Below are 23,535 nucleotides of genomic sequence, written 5' to 3' on the forward strand. Positions count from 1 at the left end.
TGAAACTTATACGGCCATTGAGGGTCTAAAAAGAATATAGGAAGTAGAAAAATTTATTTTTATAAAGCTTGATTCATCTTAATATAAAATTGTTGAAAACTTTAACAACATTTGTCCAAATCAACATCTCGAGGGGCAGGTTACTGCCATTGCCAGAACTCAGCGATTGAAATATCTCGAGTCAATGCTATCAGCCAATGGAGAACTGCATAAGGAAATTGCTTCACGCATTAACGCAACCTGGATGAAGTGATATTCTACAACGGATGTTCTTTGTGATCGACGTATCAGTACCAAATCCCAGTGTTGGCCGACTATAAAAGACAATGAACGGCGTCTTGCGGTAATGGGGACGAAGATGTTGCATTGCACTGGTGGCGTGACACGTTTTGATCATGTCTGTAATGGGATCCGTCCCCACGTACTCGAGGAGGGCGATCAGACCCGAGTCTGCAAAGGACTCATCTGAAGTGGCTTCGGCCACGGAGCCTCACCGGAGGTTATCTGATACCATGAGAACTGGGACGGCCCTCTGAGAGCATATGCTCCAGGAGAATTCCTGGAGGATGTGTTCTCGGCCCGGTTATTTGCGGTTGGCCCCCTAGTGGGAGTTTCATGGTGGTTGTGGTTATACCTACATCGCGGGCAGAGCTCCTCCGAGCTCAAGCGTGGAGTTGCGCTGTACAACTCGGGTGCCGTACCCCTTAGTTGCGGCAGAGGTGTTAGATAGGCCTCTCATCCACTGATATGAATGCTGAGCCTGCACTCAGTATAAACCAGGAGCGCTGCTTGCATGGCGGGGCTCTGATTGTGGTCCCAAAATCAATCCGTGTCCGAAGAGTACCGTGGGATTATGCCTACACGGCAGGTACTCACGTTAAACTCCCAGGACTTTCGTGTCTGAAATGAGAATATCCGCTATCGATATGGTTTGCAGCGATCGTGGAAAAGGCGTTTTCGATGGTGTGATCACGTAATTTACGCTAACGAGAATTCACTTACCGATATTGGTAAGCCGGCTGAAACAACGGTGGCTTGATACGCTGGATTGGGATTTAAAAGCCTCGCGATTACATCCTGATCAGGTTATAAATAAAAAGACGAAACCGATCGTGTCGAGCCGACCCCACCTGTGAACGGGACAAAGGCTCAAGAAAAAGAGAAAGATGTGAGGAGCGACGAGTGCACGACAGCTCCGTGTCATATAGCTAAAAATTCCATTGCGCTCTATTTTTTAGAAAACAATTTAAATAAATCATTTGATGGAAAGCCCTGTATTGATAATAGTCAACCTCATACGCTTTACGCTCTGAGTTTAATATTATTAGCAAATGCCAAAAATATAACCTACATCATATATAAAAAAAGCTGGGGAGAATTAGACTCTGCTTGAATGGAATTTTAACATTTCACACGAATGTCAATTATTCTCATTAATTATGACGTCAGCATCTTATTTGTATTGCTTAGGATGCTGTTCATTCGCACGAAATTGATAAGTTTGAACTGCTATAACTTTGACACTATTAGTTGGATTTTCATGAAACTTGGCATGTGTAAGCGTGATGCTGTCTTCTATGTCGGTTCAGTATACCTAGGATGAACTTGAGGGAAGTTTTTGAGTCAATTTTTAAAATTTGATAATATACTATTAGTAAATTTATTTGGAATGGGACATCTCTCGAAGATTAGATTTCACAGAAGTGTTTTACAGAAAATCTTAAAAAGGGCTGCAGATAAGTAGATTCTTCATAAATACAACTATAATATTTCACGTGAATGTCAATTATTCCCGTTAATTATGACGTCAGCATCTTATTGCTAAGTTTGAACTGCTATAACTTTGGCGTTAATGACCAAATTTCCATGAAATTTAGCACGTATATACGATATATTGTCCTCTATGCTGTTGCAATTTAAGGGGAATTTTTCAGTAAATTTCTAAAAGATAGTAATATACTATTAATAAGTTTATTTGAGCAGATATCGGAATGGAACATATTTTGAGGCCTAGATTTCATCTAAGCGCAGCACCCTGATTTTTGTCGGATTTTAAGGTTGAGTAGTTTCCTAAAATGAGTCCTGTTTCACTTTAAGTGCGTACATTTTGACTCTTTACTCACGAACTTTGCAATTCACGCCAAAACTAATGCCAGTTTCGGAAAGTACAAATTAAGACCTTTCATTTGATACCCTACACGACTATATCTGGTGAAAAAATTTTTGAATCCGATTGCATGTATGGGGTGCCCCCTTTAAACTTCACCTAAATTTATGCCACTCGCTGTATGCGTGGGATTTCACAGTTCCCATCTGTCCACCAAATTTCGTTCGGATCGGTTGAGCCGACAGACACAATCGACTTTAGTAAGGTTTTTTTTTACACAAAACCTTAAAAATTAAAGTTTGAAAAATGAGAAAAAATGGTGTCAAATTGAAACCCGGACAATACCGGTATTATTTTATCAGAAAATGCGGGGAATCCCCCCGGAAGCTCGCGCTTCGGGTATAAAGGTTTTGTGTCCATCTTATGTGAGAACTTCGATGAAGTCAAATAAACAATTAAAAGAGAAAGCATTGATGGAGGATGGGAGGGGCGCTGCGCTGGAGAGTTGCAGGTGAATATAAAATCTTATTCTATACATCGAAAACTATAATATATTCAGTGACTTAATATAACACCCAAAATCCTTACTGGAATTATATATGATTATAACATATGGCGAAAATTAGTTTAAATAAATGATGGCTCTCTTCAGATTTGGGGCAGTAATACTCACATACAAAATCTAGTTCATGTATTTTATCCATAAGATAAGCATACAGCCGACTCTAGGATTAGATTCCTCTTTTAGTTTAGTTTTCCAGTGGCAACCTTTTTAAAGAACGAGTGTGTTGTTTTTTTGGGACACTTTTCTTTTCCTTTCATCAATAGCTATTGGTGCTAATTTATTCATTCAGCACAGAGAAAAATCAAATGAACCGATTTGATCCATTTATTTTTACAAACCTATGGCATAATTAACGACTATCGATGCTATCGTCAAAAGATTGCCAATTGGTGCAAATCAAAATTTATGGCTAAATTTAGGTGCGTGCAATAGATTTTCATGACAACTAAAAAAATGCTTTTGTTGAATTGGTTACCGTTCACTTAGAAAACCTGGGTACTACCCCAGGCGATTCGCTCTCTTTGCGTTCCCACACTCCAATGCTTGGATAGTGTAGTTTTTATAATCATGAAATTTTAATTTTAAGACCTGAATAAAGAAGCATGTAAAATTCTAAGTCCATGGCTTTTACGGTTTCATTTTTGTAACAGTTTTAATATGATACCCTATTTTATACCATTGATCAACTCATGTCGCATGTCGGATTCAATTACTTGATCCTTTTCATTACTTTTAATCACTTCGGGTCACGCATTTTTCCAACGAACATTTTTATTTCGTCCCATAACTTCTTTCCATGAATGATCAATATTCCTAATGGTTGTCACAATATTAAACGGTTTCCATCATTCTTTCATTGGTTGCTTGTCCGAATTCGTTAACCCATTAAATTACCGGCTGTGCGACGCAAGTAATCTATTATATAACAAGTCGGAATACCGGAAGCTGGCGCTTCGGGTATAAAGGTTTTGTGTACATCTTATGTAAGAAACCTCCACCTATTCCGAATGCTGTACATACACACCCTCGGGTGTGGTATTGATGAATTGATATGTGATGATGACGTCATGCATCTTTTAGACTGCACGAAATTCATCAAAAATGGCAATTTCACCCCCCATAACTTTGTTAATAATAGTTGGATTTTCTTTAAACTTGACCAAGTTGTGCGTTATGTCATCCGTTACTCCAATACCATTTCATACTTCTAGGATGAAATTAAGGGGGGTTGCCGGGTAAATTTCTAAAATGTGGAAATATTCTATTATTAACTTTATTTGTACAGATATCGGAACCGGATGTATTTTGAGGCCTAGATTTCGTAGAGGTGCACCACTGTGATTTTTTCAGATTTTTCGGTTGGATAGGTTCTGAGAACGAGACCTGTTACACTTTTCGGGGGTCATATTTTGAGCCCCCCCTCCACTATGTTTCACCCGATATCAAATATGGAACCAGTTTAGAAAATTACTAATTGAGCCCTTTCATTTGATACTCCACATGGGCACATTTTATGAAAAAAAAATTTACACCCTCCATTCCCCATGTATGGGGAGGCCCCCCTTAAACTTAACACAAAATGGCGGCACTATATGTAAAGGGAACAATAGATCACATGCTTCCACCAAGTTTCGTGTCAATCGGTCCTGCCGTTTCCGAATAAATCGGCTGTGACAGACAGACAGACTGACGGACAGACAGACAGACATCGACTCGATTCTAATAAAGTTTTGTTTCACACAAAACCTTAAAAATGGAATATATTAAGGGGGTCCTCCCGTGTGAAGGCCGTTTTTTTGGCCTTGTTTAGAAATGTTTCGTGAATAACTGGAGAAAGATACAAATACGAATTTTTCACCATAGATTTACTAATATCGAGACATAGTTCGTTATTGAAATACAGTGCAATTTATTCACCCATTTGCAAAAAAAAGCTGTTTTTCTTGTGCCACGCTAGAGGTCGCTGCGATCATCTTAGAGAAAAAAGTAAACGGCATTTTAACGTACAGACTTAACTACAGTCCGCAAACTAGGATTATTAAAAAATATTAAAAACTAATTTTTTTGCGCCGTGTTAAATTTTTTTGGTTTTAATTTTGGCGTTTTTCACGGCTTCTTCAATGAATAAAAAAAACTACTGAATGAATCGCAATTATCCTAGTTTGCGGACCGTAGAAATATGTTCTGAATAAGTCCTGAAAATTTCAAAGAATTTGGTTGGATCGATATTGGGCTATGGTGGCAGCCGATTTTCAACATGCGGTTTCGAGAAAAACGCATTTAAAAAGTAGAATGCAATTTTTAGCCATAAAACCTTAACTGACCATTAATCTGCTATACCTAGTCCATTTTAGCGAGGTCATTCGAACGTCATTTGGACCTATAAATACGCAGTTTATTACGGCGATCGTAGTAAATCTGACATCTGATTTATCACTATTTCTATTTCTAAACGACCCCGAATATCAAAAAATCACTTTGCCCATATATTCTGCAATATATCTAGATACATTTGATGCCAAAAAAAATTCGATTCGGCGGATTCGACACACGGGATGACCCCCTTAAATAACAAATCGGAAAACCGGAAGGTACACGCTTTAGGTATAAAAGGTAGGGAAATGTGAGGAACTTTGGGTGCGTGGCAGTTCCGCTTGCATAATAATTTTGAATTCAATTGCGTACCATTTTTCAGCAGCCACCTACACAAATAATTTGGTCTGCAAAATGCTCTATCGATCATACTTAATTACATACGCTTCACACTACCAATTCAGATACAAACAAGTCGGGATACCGGAAGCTAGGCGCTCCGCGTATAAAGGTTTAACATTTAATTGAAAATACGTCAGAACTAGAAGAAAGAGGAAACGCGCGCCGAACTCGTACCAGCTATGCCGGCAACAGTTCAGTGAGCGGCGAAGGTGATCTCACCGCGACAATCCAGTCGGTGATTCTTGCCTCCGATATGCCGTCACATCATTCCACCCCCAGCTGGAACCGCGCGGGTTCAGCGGAGGACGTAATCCCGCCAATGGGAACGGTTCGGCGAAAGCAACTGTCAAAACAACCGCTTGTTGATGCTACACTGCTAGCATTTCCCCGACCAGATGCACTCCTAGCCGTAGCCGCTTTTTTTCGAAACAACTCAACCCAGCTCTACTAAACTACAGCGCCTACGATAGTGAGCTACCCACCGCGTACCTCTCCATTAAATATTTCCGTTTCTCCCTTGAGGGCAGGCCGTTCACGGACCACAAGCCCTTTACTTTCGCGCTTAAACAAAAGCCCGACAAAGCGTCTCCTGGGCAACTTCAGCATCTGAGTTTCATCAGCCAGTTTACATCCGACATCTCGAAAAGATAACGTAGTTGCTGACGCTCTGTCTTCAATCCCGGAGGTCACAGTTCCGTCCCGTCGCGATCGATTATATGACAATCGCCGTAGCGCAGAAAAACAACGCAGAGCTTCAGAGCCTGAGGGCAAACGCCAAATACAAATTCAAGGAGTTTCCTATCTTCGGCGCAAGCTCGTACTTACTTTGCGAGACCTCAGACAAACGACCTAGGCCATTTCTTCCGGCCAATTTTCGCAAGGAAGTATTTCACGCAGTACACAATCTTGCGCGCTCACACATCAAAGTGAAGCACCGGTTAGTCACTGGAAAATACTTCTGGCAGTGCATGAATAAGGTCGTGCATTGCGTGCCAGAAGTGCACGATCAACAAGCACGCAAAAATGGAAGTAGGCGTATTCCCTCTTTCGACCAAGCGCTTCCACACGATCCACCTCGACATCATTGGCCCTTTGTGAGGTTCGCATGGGTACAAGTATTTCCTCACACTCATCGACAAGTCTACGCAGTGGCCTGAAGGAATCCGTCTGACTGACTTTACGGCACAACAATGGATAGTGACAATGGATCCTGCATTTTGGTGTACCCGCCGTAATCATCACGGTCCACGGAATGCAGTTTGAGTCTACTCTTTTTTCGGATTTAGGCAAGCTCCTGGGTTTCAAACGCCACAGTATCACTGCATACCATCCGTAGTCCAATGGGATTTTGGAACGTTGGCACCGGACACTGAAGACCGTCTTAATGACTCGTGACGATCAGTCGTGGTCGCAATCCTTGCGGTTCGTCCTCCTTGTCCTTCGCATTGCTAATCGAAAGGAGTTCACGGCCAGCCCCGCGGAGATGGTGTACAGGGAAAGTCTGCGACTCCCCACCGACCCTGTGATGAATATCAGTGGAGGATTGAGTGACAAAATATTCCTTCATTAATTGCTAAACATATACATATGTATATGCCAAAGACATAAATATTGTACTCATCCTAAATAAACAAATGTTGCCCATTACGGAATACTGGTGCATACATATATACATATGTACGCATCCAAATTGACCTAACGCATCTTCACACATTTTCACTTTATTCCGTTCACAAAAACATGCATGCACTTAAAGTAAATACCACCAGTACTAATGTTGTGTACATGTCCATCTTATTGTACACTAGCCGCAAACTTCATTAGCACATACACCTACATGTCTGTCTCCAGTAATTGATACTGATATTCAAATAACTAGAAAAAGCTAAAAAACAAGTCGGGAAACCGGAAGCTGGGCGCTTCAGGTATAAAAGGTTTTGTGTTCCCCTATGTGAGGAGCACAACGCAGTTCTCCATTGGCTTATAGCATTGGCCCGAGCTATTGAAATTGCTCAGTTCTGGGCAGGTTACTGCCATTGCCATAACTCAGCGATTTAAATATCTCGAGTCAATGCTATCAGCCAATGGAGAGCTGGGTAATGAAATTGTTTCACGCATTAATGCAACCTGGATGAAGTGGCATTCCGCAACTGGTGTTCTTTGTGATCGACGTATCAGCGCACGTCCCAAATCTAAAATTTACTGCAATGTCGTCCGTCTGCCACTCTCTATAGTTTGAGAGTTGACTATAAAGGACAATGAACGGCGTCTTGCGGTAATGGGGACGAAGATGTTGCATTGCAATGGTGGCGTGACAAGTTTTGATCACGTCTGAAATGAAAATATCCGCGATCAATATGGGTTTGCACCGATCGTGGAAAAACTGCGCGAGAGGAGTTTTCGATGGTGTGGTCACGTAATTCACGCTAACGAGAATTCAACAACCAGTATTGGTCAGAACATCGGAGTCAATGGTAAGCAACCAAAAAGCCGGCCAAAACAATGGTCGCATGATACACAGGATGGAGATTTAAAGGTCTCGAGATTACATCCTGATCAGGCATTTGATAAAATAAAATGACGAAACCGATCACCACGAACCGACCCCACTTGTGAACTGAACTGAACTGAACTGAATAATAGTTGGATTTTCATGAAACTTTGCATGTGAATGCACGAGGCTGTCCTCTATGTCGGTGCAAAATTTAGTACACTTCGGATGAACTTAAGGGGAGCTTTTTAGTCAATTTCTAAAATTTGATAATATACTATTAGTAAATTTTTAAGCAGATACCGGAATGGGACATCTCTCGAGAATTAGATTTCACATAAGTGTTTTACACAAAACCTTAAAAACTGCTGCAGATAAGTAGATTCTTCATAAATGCGACTTTAATATTTCACGCGAGTGTCAATTATTCCGGGTAATTATGACGTCAGCATCTGATTTGCATGGCTTTGGAAGCGGTAAATTCGCGCGAAATTGCTAAGCTTGAAGTGCTATAACTTTGGCGTTAATTGCCAGATTTCCACGAAATTTAGCTCGTATATACAAAATATTGTCCTCTATGCTAAAATTCGGAAGTCCTAGGATGAATTTAAGGGAGCTTTTCAGTAAATTTCTAAAAAGTAGTAATATACTATTAGTAAGTTTATTTGAGCAGATATCGGAATGGGACATATTTTAAGGCCTAGATTTCATCTAGGCGTACCACTCTGATTTTTTGCGGATTTTTAGGTTGGGTAGTTTCCGAAAATGAGTCCTGTCTCACTTCAAGTGCGTACATTTTCACTCCTTACTCACGCACTTTGCAATTTATGCCAAAACTAAGATCAGTTTCGGAAAGCACAAATCGAGACCTTTTATTTGATACTCTACACAACAATATCCGGTAAAAAAAATTTTTGAATCCCCCCTTTGCATGTATGGGGAGCCATACACAAAACCTTAAAAAGGCAAACTAGTTTTCTTGAGACCCGCCGCTCATATGAGCTCATTTTACTTGATGATGATCTCATACACAAACATCTATAACTATATAATCTATAACTTTGTTAATAATAGTTGGATTGTGTTCATACTTTCCAGAATTGTGTTCTATATTACCGCCTACACTGTTACTTCTAGGATAAACTTAAGGGGGGTTTTCAGGTAGGTGTCTTCAAGCAGCTAGACGATATCCTGTTATATAGGGCTGATATAACAGCGTTGCTGGAGATGCGTGGGAGAGAGACCAGTTTTCCGAAGAAGAACCACTACACCATATATGATAGTGGCCATCTAGTAAAGCATATGTTCGGAGTAGGTTTCTCAGTTAGCAAAAAAAATGAAATCTGCTGTCGGCTTTGCAAATATAAACAAACAGTTTTGCAGTTCGCGTGATAGTGAGTCGATCAGCATACTCCACAGAAGTGGCGATAGCACATCTCCTAGGGATCCGCCTTTCGTTGCTCCTGCTGTTAGGTAGCGATCGACAACCACTTCAGCATACAGCAATCTATGCGTTAGCGTAGCATAAATCCACTTAATTGAAGTATCATCAACACCATGCAAGAAATCAAGCTGAGCTCTCTGAAGTTTTTAAAATAATCATTTTCCCAGGCTTTAGTATGAACGCTACCTTAATCTTCTACCAAGAGGTAGGCACATAGCGCAAAGCAAGACATGCTAGAAAAATATTTCTTAGCAAGCGCTCTAAGTGCTCCATACTTTCCTTTAACATTACTGGATAGATGCTTTGAAGTGTTCAAAGGACAGTATGGCACCTCTCACCTTTTCATTGGGGGCAACGGCTTTCGCAGTGTTCCAGTTCACGCTGCAGCACTTACGTGTCCAAGGGGTTGCAAGAACCGTCAACTTTCCCCCTTCCATTTCTCTAGTCAGGGGAGGGGGGGGGGGGGGGTCTGTACTGATTCCAGTCTAGAGTTCGTGAAAGTACCATCGGGTTTTCTAAGAGAGTTTGCCGACTCATCCCTTTTAAGGACTCCGCACAGACTTGAAGTCTCTCTTTCGCCTTCCAGTCCCTCACAGTACGCTCTAAAGGAGTCTCGTTTCGAACACTTAACGGACCTCTTATATTCACGCTGTGAGTTCCGGAAGTTTAACCAGTCTTTATTCTTACTGCTTTTACAAGTACGGTTCAGAAGTTGCCTGGTTGACTAGCAGATCTCTTAGTTCCTGCGTCGTTGGAACACACAAAGAATAATATGGTGAATAAGCCGAGGCAACTATGATTTTTACCTCTCGCCATTAATTTGGTATTGTACGATGACCCTTACTAGGTCCTGTGAACAGAACTGTCTCTGCATGGATTCCTCTGGCCGTCTTAACATTAGGACACTGCCTCTCGGTCTTATAGATCTTTCATCATGAAAGATCCTAGTTCCTCGCTGTCAGCAGATATTAGGAGGCTCTTTATCTTTATGTTTTTCGCCATAAACTTAGTCTAATGTGTAATGGAAAACTGTTAGAAGCGTATGCCGCGGTCGGCGTGTGACGGGGTTTCCTCCACACTGTACCGCTAGAGATTCGATCTCTATGAGAATGTTTTGAGAGGCAGGATTCAGCCTGTAGTCCCCTTCCTTAGTGACTGAAGTTCCCTCCTGCTGAACGGACGGGCTGACCGTCGTCGGATTTCCAGTTGCTCCCAAGTTGAGAGTTGTCATACTTTCCTTTCTGGCTGGCTTCGCCGTAGATACTAAATGCAAGCTTTCCATTGAGTCGAAAAGCATGCTTTCTACAGATTTCTCCGTAGGGGGACATGAATTTGGTGAGGTCTCCAAAGTCCGTGCCTCGGTCGTCATGATCGCAGGTGGATTCGAAGTGCGTGACTTCTTACCACTTATTGTGTAGTAAACTGCTAAGGGCTTCTCCACCACGACAAGGTGGTGTCCAAGGGGAAGCGCCAGTGCTGGAATACTATTTGGTATCAGAAATTGAAGGCAGATAGTTGGGGGTAAATGTTGAAGGAGGTCAAGAAGCCAGTCGGGGCGTAGTTGCTATGATTATCGATGAGCCAATTTTCGTTATTTGAGAAATGGATGAAATATAAGCCAACTGTAGAGCTGCTTTGCTAACGGATCTTTTTCTGTTGCCGTTTCATTAGGGATTTTGATCGTCAATATTTTACATTTTAAAATCATGGTAGTAATATAGATAGTTTGCATGGTTTTCAACATTCAGTGGTCATACCTAACATAACTATCGACTTGCAAAACCTGTCCCACTTTTCTTCCGAACAAAAATAGAATTGAAAAACTTTCAAATAGTTTTTTCTCCTCACTGTACATTACCGTTCCCGAGGCGCACATCTTCACGACCATTGCACCTCCCACGTTCACGTGCAGATGTCTCGCCCGCCATTTGTTTGGCAGTAGCAGCAGTGCAATTATCGATTGTTGTGGATTCCTCGGTTCGCTGTTTTAATTTTCGGTGTGATTCCGTGCGGATTTTCTCGATTTTTGCTGAAAGTATTGCTGTCAAAGGTAATTGAGTTTTGTTGGCGAAAAGAAAACCGATATGACTGCGCGGGAAGTGAGATTTTGTTCAGTTCTAAGTGCGAGGAACGTTTGTTTTCACGGGACCCCCGTGCACTGTCCTGCCGCCCTGCATTCCTCACAAAGGAATTCGCCAGGAGTCTCTCGGAGAACTTGCAAATCACAAGCCGTGCTGAGTGTGGCAGGGCGACGGGCGAACCGCCACGCTATAGCTTCGTTCTGACGCTTTATAGAACCAGCTCAAAACCAACTGAGCGAATAATTATGCGCGATAATGAATTTCTTCCGGTGCCAGCCGGGAGTTGGCTTTATGGTTAATCGATGGCAATTTAGAGTGCGTTCTTCTTTCTGTCTCTCCCCAATGCAGATGACAAACATTGAACAGCAGCACGAGATCGTGAAGAACAGCCTCTTCGAGTTTGTCAACCTACACATCCCCGGCGCGGACTTGAGTGTCGTGGACGACATTGTCCTGTCGTATGTGATCTCGATCCTAGAGGAGGCGTCCCAGGACCCATACTTCGATGTTGATGGATTTGTGGAGATGATGAGCGCCTACTTCTCGGATTTTTCGCGCATCGATCCGGCAACAATCTGCACCTGGATTTTCCAGCTGGAGAACGAGCTCTCCAAACTGACGAAAACGGACAACGGCGACGCGAGGAATTTGTCGTTAAAGTGAGTGGAATGGTGTTTTCCTTATTTTGGTCACTCAATGAAATAATGAATATTGGTCGCAGCAATCTCAGTTTATCCGACATCATCCCCGAGGTAAAACTGCGAGCCCGGCCACCGTCTGTTTCGGAGAGCACCGAGCCGGCCCAAACCCACGTAAAAAGGGTTCAACATCTGTCGGAGACTAGTGACGGAGGCTCCACAGATAGCTCAAGTTGTGATTTCTTTTCAGACGAATGTGATGTTCTCCAGGAAATGTTCCCAGAGAGTTCGTATTTAGAGGTGAGACTCCCACGGTAATGTGTTTGCTAAACGTTTTAAAACGTTGCTTCCTGCAGGTTAAGCACTGCATTACTATTGCCAAAGGGGATATTGATAGTGCCACACAGATCCTGCTGCATCGCCAGGAAACCGGACAGAGTTTGCAAGCAAACTCGAGCAACTTACAAGGAGCCAAGAGTGCAACCGTTATCGACGACGCCGAATTGAAAAATCGCATTATTGCAAGGTAAGTTGGTTTCGTTGCATCATATTAACTTGCTTCATAACTTCCTACATTTAATATTTAAAAAATTTTCTTGACAATGAATTGAAGGAAATTTCGTTCGTAAGACGTTTGTTTTGTCACAGTTTCATCACTTTTTTAAAAGTCATTACTCCATTCTTACTATCTGTTTAATAAAACCGGAAATATGTACATCAAACTCTATTCTAATGGAGGTCTATATAAAAACATACAAAGGATGCATTTTATGTGTATATTAAATGTTATCCCTTGGCTTTTATGCAGAAACGCTTTCACATAAGTGGTCGCTAAAGTTACTTAAACTTTAAGCCATATTATGTCGTAAAAAGGGGATCCTTATTATTCAAATAAGGCCTGGAACTCCATAAACTGCACTGTCTTAAGCCATATGCAGCTCACAACCAATGTAATCGTAAGTTCTTTCTTGAAATACTAAAATCGGCGCCCAGTTTATGAAGCGTTATTCCGCCGGCTTTTTGGTCGTTTTCCATCGACTTCGTTCAGACCAATCTTGGCAAATGATTTCTCATTCTGGTCTCTTTTATTCAGATTCAGTCTAAGATCGTATCGCATGGGGCGAGCATTACATTTGTGATTTATATTTAGATCTAGAAAAACATCATCTGCATAGGGCAGTATAACGGGGCGTTGGATATCCCGTGTGAAAGTCTCCATAACAAAAACAAAAAGGAGTGGTGAAAGGGCGCTTCCTTGAATACCGACAGAGAAAGAGGGCGATTTTTCTCAATCGCGCAATCAGTCAGATAGTGTTCTAGCTTCCTCAATAACCGGATTGAAAAATTCACTAAGCCATAGTGTTGGGTTCCAGCTCTCTACTTTCCAGAACTGAGATGCATTGTCGTCAGACCCTGCTGTTTTCCCTGATTTCATTCGTCTGATTATTTCCTCGATTTCAGTGGCGCTAACAGGTGAATTTGCTCCAAATGTCTGAATACAATGATTCATTAAACCAAATAATGATAGAAAATTATGTGGTGAAGAAATGAATCGTGCGACCGGCTGATATAAATAGTAAGCTCTTTCATCAAATCGCTCGACTTTCTTAAAGGGAACGGGGTAGCGTTTTCTTTTCTTCTCTTCTTCTTTTCTTTTGTCCTTTTTTATTTGATTTTCTGAATGGAGCACCTTTCAAGAATATTGTGAGAAAACTTGAGATGAATCGGAGCAAAGCTATGGAAAATTCAGCGGTATATGTAGCCACGTCTAATACATCTCAGCGCGGATTCATGGTTCAAATGGCAAAAGGCTGCAGCTGCTCGTTCAAAAACGCACGTATAGTTCTCTTCCTAAAGATTTTTGAAGTCCATCAAGTCTATCTATAAATCATCATCATCAACGGCGCCAACAACCAATATCCGGTCTAGTCCTGCCTTAATAAGGAACTCCAGACATCCCGGTTTTGTATTGAGGTCCGCAAATTCGATGTCCCTAAAAACTGTCTGGCGTCCTGACCTATACCATCGCTCCCTCTCAGGTAGGGTCTGCCTCATCGGTCATGGTATCGCTCATAGATTTCGTGGTTATGTAGGCTACCGAATCGTCCAGACTCATGTGGGAGGCCAAAAAATTCTTCGGAGGATTCTTCACTCGAACTCGGCCAAGAGTTCGCAATGCTTCTTGCTAAGAACCCAAGTTTCCGACGAATACATGAGGACTGGCAACATCATAGTCTTGTACAGTAAGAGCTGTGACCCTATGGTGAGACGTTTCGAGCGAAACAGTTTTTGTAAGCTGAAATAGGCTCTATTGGCTGACAACAACCGTGCGCGGATTTCATCACCGTAGCTGTTATCGGTTATGATTTTCGACCCAAGATAGAAGAAATTATCAACGGTCTCAAAGTTTTAGTCTCCTATCTTTATTCTTCCCGTTTGATCAGTGCGGTTTGGTGTTGTTGGTTGGTTGGTTTCTGGTGGTGGCGTTGCCACCATATATTAGGTTGTTGCAAATTAAATGGCCGTTTTGGTATTAAAATGAAACGACTGTAAAGCTTATAAAGTCATTTATTTAATCAAAATAGGTGCCAGTGGATTCAAAATACTTCTCCCAGCGAGATTTAAGAGAATGTATGCCAGTTTCGTAGAAGTCCAACTGTCAGGCGTTGATAAATTCGTCGGAGGCAATTTTGACAGCCTCTTCGTTCCTAAATTGTTTTTTCGCTTAAAAAAGATCCAAATTCTTAAAAAAGTGGTAGTCGGTTGGCGAAAGGTTCGGTGAATATGGTGGATGAGGCAGAGTCTCATACTGCAATTCGTTCAACTTTTGAACCGTTGTTCTGGATACATGAGGTCGTGCATTGTCGTGAAGGAGTATCACACCATCTCTGTTGAAAAATTTTGTTGAATACTCAATTTTTTTTGCATTTCCTCGAGTTGGGCACAGTATTTTTGTGCATTTATCGTTTCTCCAGGTGCCAAAAAAGAATAGTGGATAACTCCAGCTGTAGACCACCAAACAGTCGCCATTACCTGCTTCGGATGGAGGCCCGGTTTCGGCATATGCTTCGGTGGCTCATCAGCATCTAGCCATTGTGCTGATCGGCGACGATTGTCGTATAATATGCACTTTTCATCACATATCACTATTCTGTGCAAAAAGGGATCGCTTCTGTTGCGGGTGAGTAAAGAACTGCAAATTTCCATTCGAAGCGCCATGTTTTGCTCTGCAAGGGCATGCGGAACCCATTTGTCGCGCTTTTTCACCTTTCTAAGTTTTTACAAGTGCCGAGAAACTGTCGAATAGTGTACGCCCAGTTTCTCTGCAATGTCTCTCACAGACTGACGTGTGTCGGATTCGACTAGCAAACCCAGCTCGTCGTTGTCAATCGATGGTCCTGGATGTCCACACTTTGAAGGTTTACGTCGCCTGACCGGAATTTTACGAACCACCACCGTGTGGTTCCTTCGCTTACCGTATCAGCTCCAAATGCGCTGTTAATGTTCTTGGTAACCTCCGCTGCTTTATGACCGACTTTGAACTCATACAGAAAAAGTATACGTTTTTGGCTCTTTTCCATTCTTTTTTCCTTTCTATTCACTGTTATCACAGAGATGGTCAAAGCTGAAATGACTCCTTGATTAAATGCAGGAGTATTTATACTTTTATTATACGACACCAACAGCGCCAAATGGTGGTGGTTTGATGAACCACTTGGTGTAATTGGTTGCCTCCATATTCAATCATTTCGGCTGTAATAATTTTTAAGCCGATGATTTGCATAGACTGTTTTTTCTATACTTGGTGGTGACAGTATTTGTCCGTCGTTTTCAGTTGGCGGGACCTCCAACTCGCCGATGTTCTGGTTGTTTTGTAGTTAATCAAAGTACTCAATCCATCGCTCCAATGTGCCCATTCTGTGGGATATCAGATTTTCCTCACGGTATCTCGGCAGGAAGAGCATCGATGTGTGTAAGACTTCATCCTGCTGACTTGTTGGTAAAACTTGCGCGCCTGGTGCGGTTACTCCCTGTACTTTTCGAGTTCACAAACCTGTTGCTTCTCCCAGGCGTCCTTTTTCCGTGTGTGAAGTCGCTTCTCCGCTCGCCGGGGGTTGTGGTAGGTCTCCGCGCCTGCCCGCGTTCTTTGAGAATGCAGTATTACTCGGTATGCGGCATTCTTCCGTTTCGTTACTAGCTTACATTCATCGTCAAACCAGCCGTTCCGGCTCTTTTTGCGGCTGGGGCCAAGTATCTTTGTGGCCCTATCAATGATAACGTTCTTCAGGTGGTTGTGAAGATCATTTGTTGATGCTTCATCTCCAGGATCTTTGTTGTTGCGGCATTAATTTCCCTCTTATAGGTGTTACAGAGAGCGGTGTTGTGGATGGCTTCAGTGTTAACTCTCACCTGATTGTCAGAGGGGATTCTGGGTGGTGTTGTTATTCGAGCTCAGAGCACTATTCCAACGAGATTGTGGTCCGAGTCTATATTGGCCCCCCTATATGTTCTGACATTCATCAAGGCGGCGTTCAATCAACACGTGGTCAATTTGGTTGAAAGTGGTCCCGTGTGGAGAGGCCCACGTTTGTTTGTGGACCGCTTTCCGCGCAAACCAGGTGCTTCCAACAACCATTTCGTGTGACACTGCTAATTGAATAATCTGCAGTTCGTTATCATTTGTATTTTAACTTATGCTATGAGAGCCAACGTACCGCCTGAATAAGGGCTCCGTCCCTACTTGGCTATTAAAATCCCCAAGTATGATTTTGATATCATCCCGCCATGCCTCGTAGAAGGTATCCTTCTCTGCAGTCTCTCTGTAAGGGCGTGAACGTTAATGAGGTTTATATTTCTAAATTTGCCTCGCAAGTGCTATGAATATCTGAACAAAGATGCGCTTCTGTTGCGGGAGAGTAAAGAACGTTAGGGCATGCGGAACCCATTTGTCGAGCTTTTTCATCTTTCCAAGTTGTTGCAAGTGCCGGCAAGCTATCGAATAATGTGCGCCCAGCTTCTTTGCAATGTCTTCCACAGATTGACGTGTGTCGGATTCGACTAGCAGACGCAGCTCGCCGTTGTCAATCGATGGTCCTGGATGTCCACGTGGCTCATTTTGAAGGTTTACGTCGCCTGACCGCAATTTTTCGAACCACTGCTGTGTGGTTCGTTCGCTTACCGTATCAGCTCCAAATGCGCTGTTAATGTTTCTGGTCGCATCCGCTGCTTTATGACCGAGTTTGAACTCATACAGAAAAAGTATACGTTCTTGGCTTTTTTCCATCCTTTTTTCCTTTTTATTCACTGTTATTACAATGATGGTCAAAACTCAAATGACTCCTTGATTAAATGAAGAAGTATTTATATTTTATTATGCAACACCAACAGCGCCAACTGGTGGTGGTTTGATATAGCAAAATCACAACTAACTTCACTTGATTGCCAAATCGGCCATTTCATGTGCAACAGCCTAATACTATATTGGCCTTGACTGGATTTATGCGCAGCCATGCCTTCCTGCACGAGTTACTTGTAATTCGTAGTCAAGTTTGGATTCTGTTACATAGGATATGATATCGTCATATTTGCCCTTGCAGATTACAACAGTGTCATAAGCGTAACTCTGAACTTGTATTCCAATGTTTGTTAGCTCTCCTAGGAGTTCATTTACTATCATACTCCACATTAACGATAATAATACCCCACCCTGTACACTACCTTTGATATTTCTATTCACCTACTCTCTAACATCCTACCTATCCCGTGTTTCTCACTTCCTTGGGGATTAAGGTATCTCGTGTCTCTGTCTGCGCCCAAGGTGCTAATCCTTCAGTTTGAGTTGAGCGCCCTGCCCGGTAAACGTGTTGTCATAGATTAATGGGTTACGCATTAGAACGTTAGTTCTAATATAGTTGTCTATGACGACTTTTGGCCGTATCCATGCCCTTAGTATATTGCCCCTTACCACCTTCAATAGAGATCCTAAGATTATTTTTAGGCCTCTCTGAAGTAGTGCTGTGAAAATACCATCTACTCCGGGTGATTTTAGTCTCTCACTTGCGAGCATATCTCTTTTGATGGTTTTCAATCCGATTTTTTCCCTTCTGTGCGTTGTCTTGATATCAGGCAGAATACCGTTTCCTTCCGCCCAGAAAATCAGTTCGGAAACATCTGCTTCTCAGATCTCAGATCATCTGCTTTCCCGGGATACTATCCTGTCAAACAGATTATAGATGAATCATGTTGTCACTCAGGTGTTTTGTATAGGGGTCCCAGTATGTTTTCCTGGGACTCCTTATTATTCTATTTACTTCCAAATTGTCCTCAAAATCGAATCTGATTACCCTCTGATCCGAGATAGAACACTCATCCGACACCCTCAAATTATTGACGAAGCCGCTCATCAGAATGTTTTCTAGAATTATGTCTAGTACCTCTAACCTGGTGTTGGTCGCAAATGTTGGCGTGTTTCCTACGTTATATACTTCAACAACCAGTATCCGGTCTAGGCCAGCCTTAATAAGGAACTCCAGACATCCCGGCTTTCCATCGAGGTCCATCAATTTGATATGTATACAGCAGCCTGTCGTCCTGGCCTATGTCATCGCCCCATTTCAGATAGGGTCTGTCTCGTCTTCTTTTTCTACCATATATATTGCCCTTATAGGCTTTTCGGCCTGGATCATCCTCTTCCATACGGATTAGGTGACCAGGCTACCGCAACCTATTCAGCCGGATCCACAAATTGACGGTCATGATATCGCTCATAGATTTCGAGGTTATGTAGGCTACGGAATCGTCCATCCTCATGTAAGGAGCCAAAAATTCTTGAGAGGTTTCTTTTCTCGAACGCGGCCAAAAGTTCGCAATTTTTCTTGGTAAGCGCTCCACTCTCCGAGGAATACATGAGGACTGACAAAATCATTGTCTTGCACAGTAAGAGCTTTGATCCTATGGTGACACGCTTCGAGCGGAACAGTTTTGTAAGCTCAAATAGACTCTGTCGGCTTCCAAAAACCGTGTGCGGTTTTCATCGCCGTAGCTCTTATCGTTTGTGACCCTAGATAGGAGAAATCATCAACGGTCTCAATGTTGTAGTCTCCTATCTTTATTGTTGTCGTTTGACCAGTCCAATTTGATGTTGTTAGTTGTTTGGTTTTGGTGTTGACCTTGCCACCATATATTTCATCTTGTCTTCATTGATGTGCAGAACAAAATCTCGCGCCGATGGCCCCCTGCTCAATCTGTCGGTATCTTCAGCATAGACCATTGGTTGAGTGGACTTAAAGAGTATGGTGCCTCTCACATTTAGCTCAACATCACGGATCACTTTTTCCAGGTTAAAAAGGGTGGACTATAGGACACCTCCTTGTCTTAGACCATTGTTGATGTCGAATGGTCTCGAGAGTGATCCTGTTGCTGGTGCTGTTATTCAAACTTGGAGCACCATAGCACTGCGACACTGCTAATTGAATAGTCTGCAGTCCGATATCATTTGTATCCTTATGTATCGCCTCAATAAGGGCTCCCTCCCTACTTGGCTGTTAAAACCTCCAAGTACATCATACCTGGGACAGGGTTCGAGAGTGCATTCTACTACCTCGTAGACGGTATCCTTCTCCGACGTTGCAGTCTCCTCTGTATGGGCATGAACATTAACAAGGCTTATATTTCACAATAGGAATCCCAAATTGCCTGCATGCTTCCTCCTTGCAGACCGCGAATCTGCCCCTGGTACACTCAGGGTTTTTGAGCCAACTTTGTTCCAATATTATCCATGCAATTTGAAAATATATATGAACTGTGAGGTGCAGTATTGCTAATGCAAAGACATAATATGCGTACTCGGTGAATAGCAATGTCCAGCCAAGATGAAAACATTTGTCTGATTCACAAACGTCTGACTGCCTGAATCAGATATAACATACTAACAGTGTTTTCAATATGTATATCTCACGGACATGCCAAGTAGTATTTTGTCGTTGTCGGTCAATGTCATGTGGCCTCAACAAATCTGTCATGTCGAGTTGTGTCGTCGCCAATGGGTTTTCGAAAGCTGTAGGGTCCTGTTGTAACCAATGGACGCGCTTCTCTACAATTCGAATTTCTTGACCACCCTCCTTATTCCCATGATCTAAATCCATGCGACCTTTTTTGTCTCCCCAAATTGGCGGGCTTTTAAAAATTGGGAGCATCGTTGGAAGAAATACATAGATTTGTAACGACATTATGTGGAGAAATTAATATAAATTTAAAGAAAAATATCGTGTTTAATTGCTAAATCAAAAAAGTTTTTAGACAACCCTCGTAGAGACAGCCGTGTGGTCCTTTTAGAGATATTTCTACATTCATAATTCATACGCTTCTTCATATATAAATTAGTTCATTATAAGGTAAATGGTGTTTTCCTTTTTTCAGGTACTCTTACGTCGACAAGAACGCAGCGAACCGTGAGTATAAACCGGTCGTACCAAAAGTCGAACCAAAAAAATTGGTTCGTTATCGTGATAATAAAATCGTTTCATTGAAAGGGGAACGTTATACTGAAGTTCGTCGTGACGATGAAGCTGAGTTAAAAAAACCCAAAAAGCCAATTTGTCCGTAACTAAAATTTTATACGAAATTCAAAAGGCGGACTTTCTCATGGCATTTTAACAAGAGATATCTACTACCTAAAGTAATTATCACTGTTTCCACCTATTCCTTCATCGTCGTCGTATTTATTTATTTATCAATATCCAACACAAATATTAATGATAGCTGCAGTACTAAGTTACTGATCAATGTGAAACGAACAGCGGCAACGGCCACAATTGCATTTACAACAGCATTCAATGCTGCTAGAGACGTTTTAGGAGAAAATAATTTAATCGATCATCACTGCAAGAGTGGGGATTTTAAGGAGATAAGTCGAAAGTCGTACTGGATAGTAGTTTTTAGTATTATTGCTGAGAATATATTCATGCACTTCCTTTTAATTCGTATAAAGGAATTTATTGCGATTCTACGTTGTGGTCATCGTGAATGTTTTCGCGTTAGATATGAATTGAATATGTATTTAGTTGTAAGACAAGAACGGACCGATGTTTGTGATCGGGAATCGAATCGAATCACTTTACTGTCCTCATCCATAGTTCTGCCGCCGCGGTACGGAACGTGTTGTTTATTATTGTCAATTGTTACCGATGTGCCGTCTATCGGTTACCGCATGGGAAGGAGAAGTTTCTGCGAACACGTCGTTGATGAGAGCCGTTTGATTCAATTAGACTTATTGAATTGGCATTTAAAAGTCATAGTTTTACCTTGTTTAACTCTAACCTCACTAGCACCTTTGTATAATTTTTGTAAAAATGGTAACAAGCCGGAACGAATATTCTCGCATTGTAATAATGTTAAGTTAAGCGTAATTAATATTGCCCACAGCATTACTACTATTACCTCTGACCGTATACTAACAGTTGAAGCCAATAATATTAATACACAAGCCAGGAATCAATTCCTACTGCAACAAGAACAAGACAACCGAATAATTTTAAGTTTTCATTTAGTTGAAGGTAATTTAAGTTCACAGAGTAGTTCGATAGAAAATCTCGTTGGTAATGATAGCTGGACTATTTGCATTTTGATGATATTGTCCTTGCTCAGAAAGGAAAGTCGTTGCAATCGATTAAATTATTGGCGGCATTTGAAAGTATTATTCAATGAGCGCTCGTTGCTAACTGTTCGCAATTCTAGTAATAATGATAATCGTCCCCAGGATAAGTGTAACTTGCCATTTAGTTTTGCGTACTTAAAATCTATCATTTCATTGGTAATACCGTTTTATATTTTCTTTAGCGAATTGGATACAGTCCGACCCTGTGTTCATGTCATACTTCTGATCTTCACAGCATTTGCATTGATGCAGTTAATTATAGTTATCATCGCTACCGCTAAGGTTCTAATAAGTATTGAGAATGAATATTTTATACTCTCAAGTCTAAAGTATTTCTATGAATTTCGTATTAATTGCTATATTAAGAATATCCACACTACTTTGCAACAACAGCTCAATAATTTGAAAAGCACGAATCATTCTGAGAGGCGTACATGTGCGATTAACTATAGAGTTTGTGATACTAGGGTTATACTGTCAAACGAAATTTTTATATAATTTTTCTGAGCGAACAAATTCTTGTTAAGATTTTTTAAGGTTATTTAGTTATAAACTCTTACGTAGATCTTGAAATTTGCTCTCTAATCATGTTGAAATCGAAGGGAGTTAGGATTGCTTTGAGCTTCGTAGAGCAACGTTGACCTTCAGTAATCGCACAAAACATCGCGCTACATAAGACTTTTTTTCCATAATTTGAACCAGACTATGGGAATTGACAGTAAAACTGCCTTTGGGCAGAATCCCCTAAACCAAAGTTTAAATTTTTACATGACATTGACTTCGATACAACGATCGCCTTGATAGAACCAGCCACAAAAAGAACACAATTCATATTTTCACTGACGTGCGATTACTTTGAAGATTAAAATATTTGCAAAGTGCAAATACAAACGAATGTGATTAATTTTATTCACTTACACTATCAAATTTCTATGTAGTTAAGTTATTTTTGGTCTATTGTTAAGATTCTGTGAATTTTTGACAGTATGGCCCTAATACGAACAAAAAGAAACGAATTTCGAAGTAAATTAATTACTTCTCACATGAAAACCGCAAAGTACATAAGAAAGGTAAAACGCGCAAAATATGACAAAGCAAATGATAAACAGAACAAAAATAATGAAAGATTTTAAACTCATACGAAACATACACATTGGTTAATTTTGCTTACAAAGAAATGTTTTCAGTTTCTGTTCGTTTTTTTTATTTAAATTTAAGTTAAAAAAGTTGAAAAACTTATTGTATTACCTATAATAATAAAATTCAATATTGTGATCCTAAAAGTCATACAGTTTGCAATTATTTGAACTAATGAAAGGCGATTCCATTGAGCGCTGTTTCGTTTTCAGTGACGTTCCGGGTAAAATTTCCTATTGCACTTCGTTTCTGGCTCACGCTTTGATATGTTAGGCAATTGTACTACATGGTAGATTGTGGACCTAATCCGATTGACGGTTCAACCAATCCAACTTTCTTCCCTTTCTAAAAGAACAAAGAAAAGAAAACTAAAAATCTGCTTTTTTCTTTGAGTGTAACCTTTCTAGTTGCGCCCTCCTTTATTCACGACAACTTCCTGATATCGATCTTACAAAAATATTTCTTAAAGCTGAACGTACTTCGTAAGAAAATTCAGCAGAAAAAGGTGCCTGTGCACTCAATTTAATATTTTCATAGGATCATCAATTAGTCTCTCGGTCACTCGGTGTTTCGGAGTCATGTGGTCAACTATGAATTTTAATTAAGTGGATCTGTCGCATGCGGTCAAGAGTTATCTTCGAGTTTTACAACAAACAATTATTGCAATATGGGAATAGAAACGATCATATTGCAAAAAGTGAA

General features: G+C 41.2%; 1 protein-coding gene across 2 annotated transcripts; it reads left to right on the forward strand.

Annotated features, from left to right (window-relative positions):
- Nucleotides 1-11,249: 11,249 nt before the first annotated feature.
- On the forward strand, nucleotides 11,250-22,979 carry LOC119651772 (CUE domain-containing protein 2). 2 transcript variants are annotated; one of them, XM_038055526.1, is made up of 5 exons: nucleotides 11,250-11,372; nucleotides 11,752-12,062; nucleotides 12,125-12,341; nucleotides 12,398-12,567; nucleotides 20,460-22,979. In XM_038055526.1, the coding sequence occupies exons 2-5, from the start codon at nucleotides 11,752-11,754 to the stop codon at nucleotides 20,644-20,646; spliced, it is 885 nt and encodes a 294-aa protein (XP_037911454.1). In that variant the 5' UTR covers nucleotides 11,250-11,372; the 3' UTR covers nucleotides 20,647-22,979. The 2 variants fall into 2 exon arrangements, with proteins under 2 accessions (XP_037911454.1, XP_037911453.1); XM_038055525.1 differs by lacking the exon at nucleotides 11,250-11,372 and having other exon boundaries at nucleotides 11,746-12,062.
- The last annotated feature ends 556 nt before the right edge of the window (nucleotides 22,980-23,535 follow it).

Source organism: Hermetia illucens, chromosome 3 (assembly GCF_905115235.1).
Source record: "Hermetia illucens chromosome 3, iHerIll2.2.curated.20191125, whole genome shotgun sequence".
NCBI classification, from domain to species: Eukaryota; Metazoa; Arthropoda; class Insecta; order Diptera; family Stratiomyidae; genus Hermetia; species Hermetia illucens.

Coding starts and splice junctions, on each gene's coding strand:
- LOC119651772 (XM_038055525.1), top strand. CDS start 11,746: ATGCAGATGACAAACATTGAACAGCAGCACGAGATCGTGAAGAACAGC. Junction 12,342..12,397: donor CAGAGAGTTCGTATTTAGAG/GTGAGACTCCCA, acceptor TGCTTCCTGCAG/GTTAAGCACTGCATTACTAT. Junction 12,568..20,459: donor AAAAATCGCATTATTGCAAG/GTAAGTTGGTTT, acceptor TCCTTTTTTCAG/GTACTCTTACGTCGACAAGA.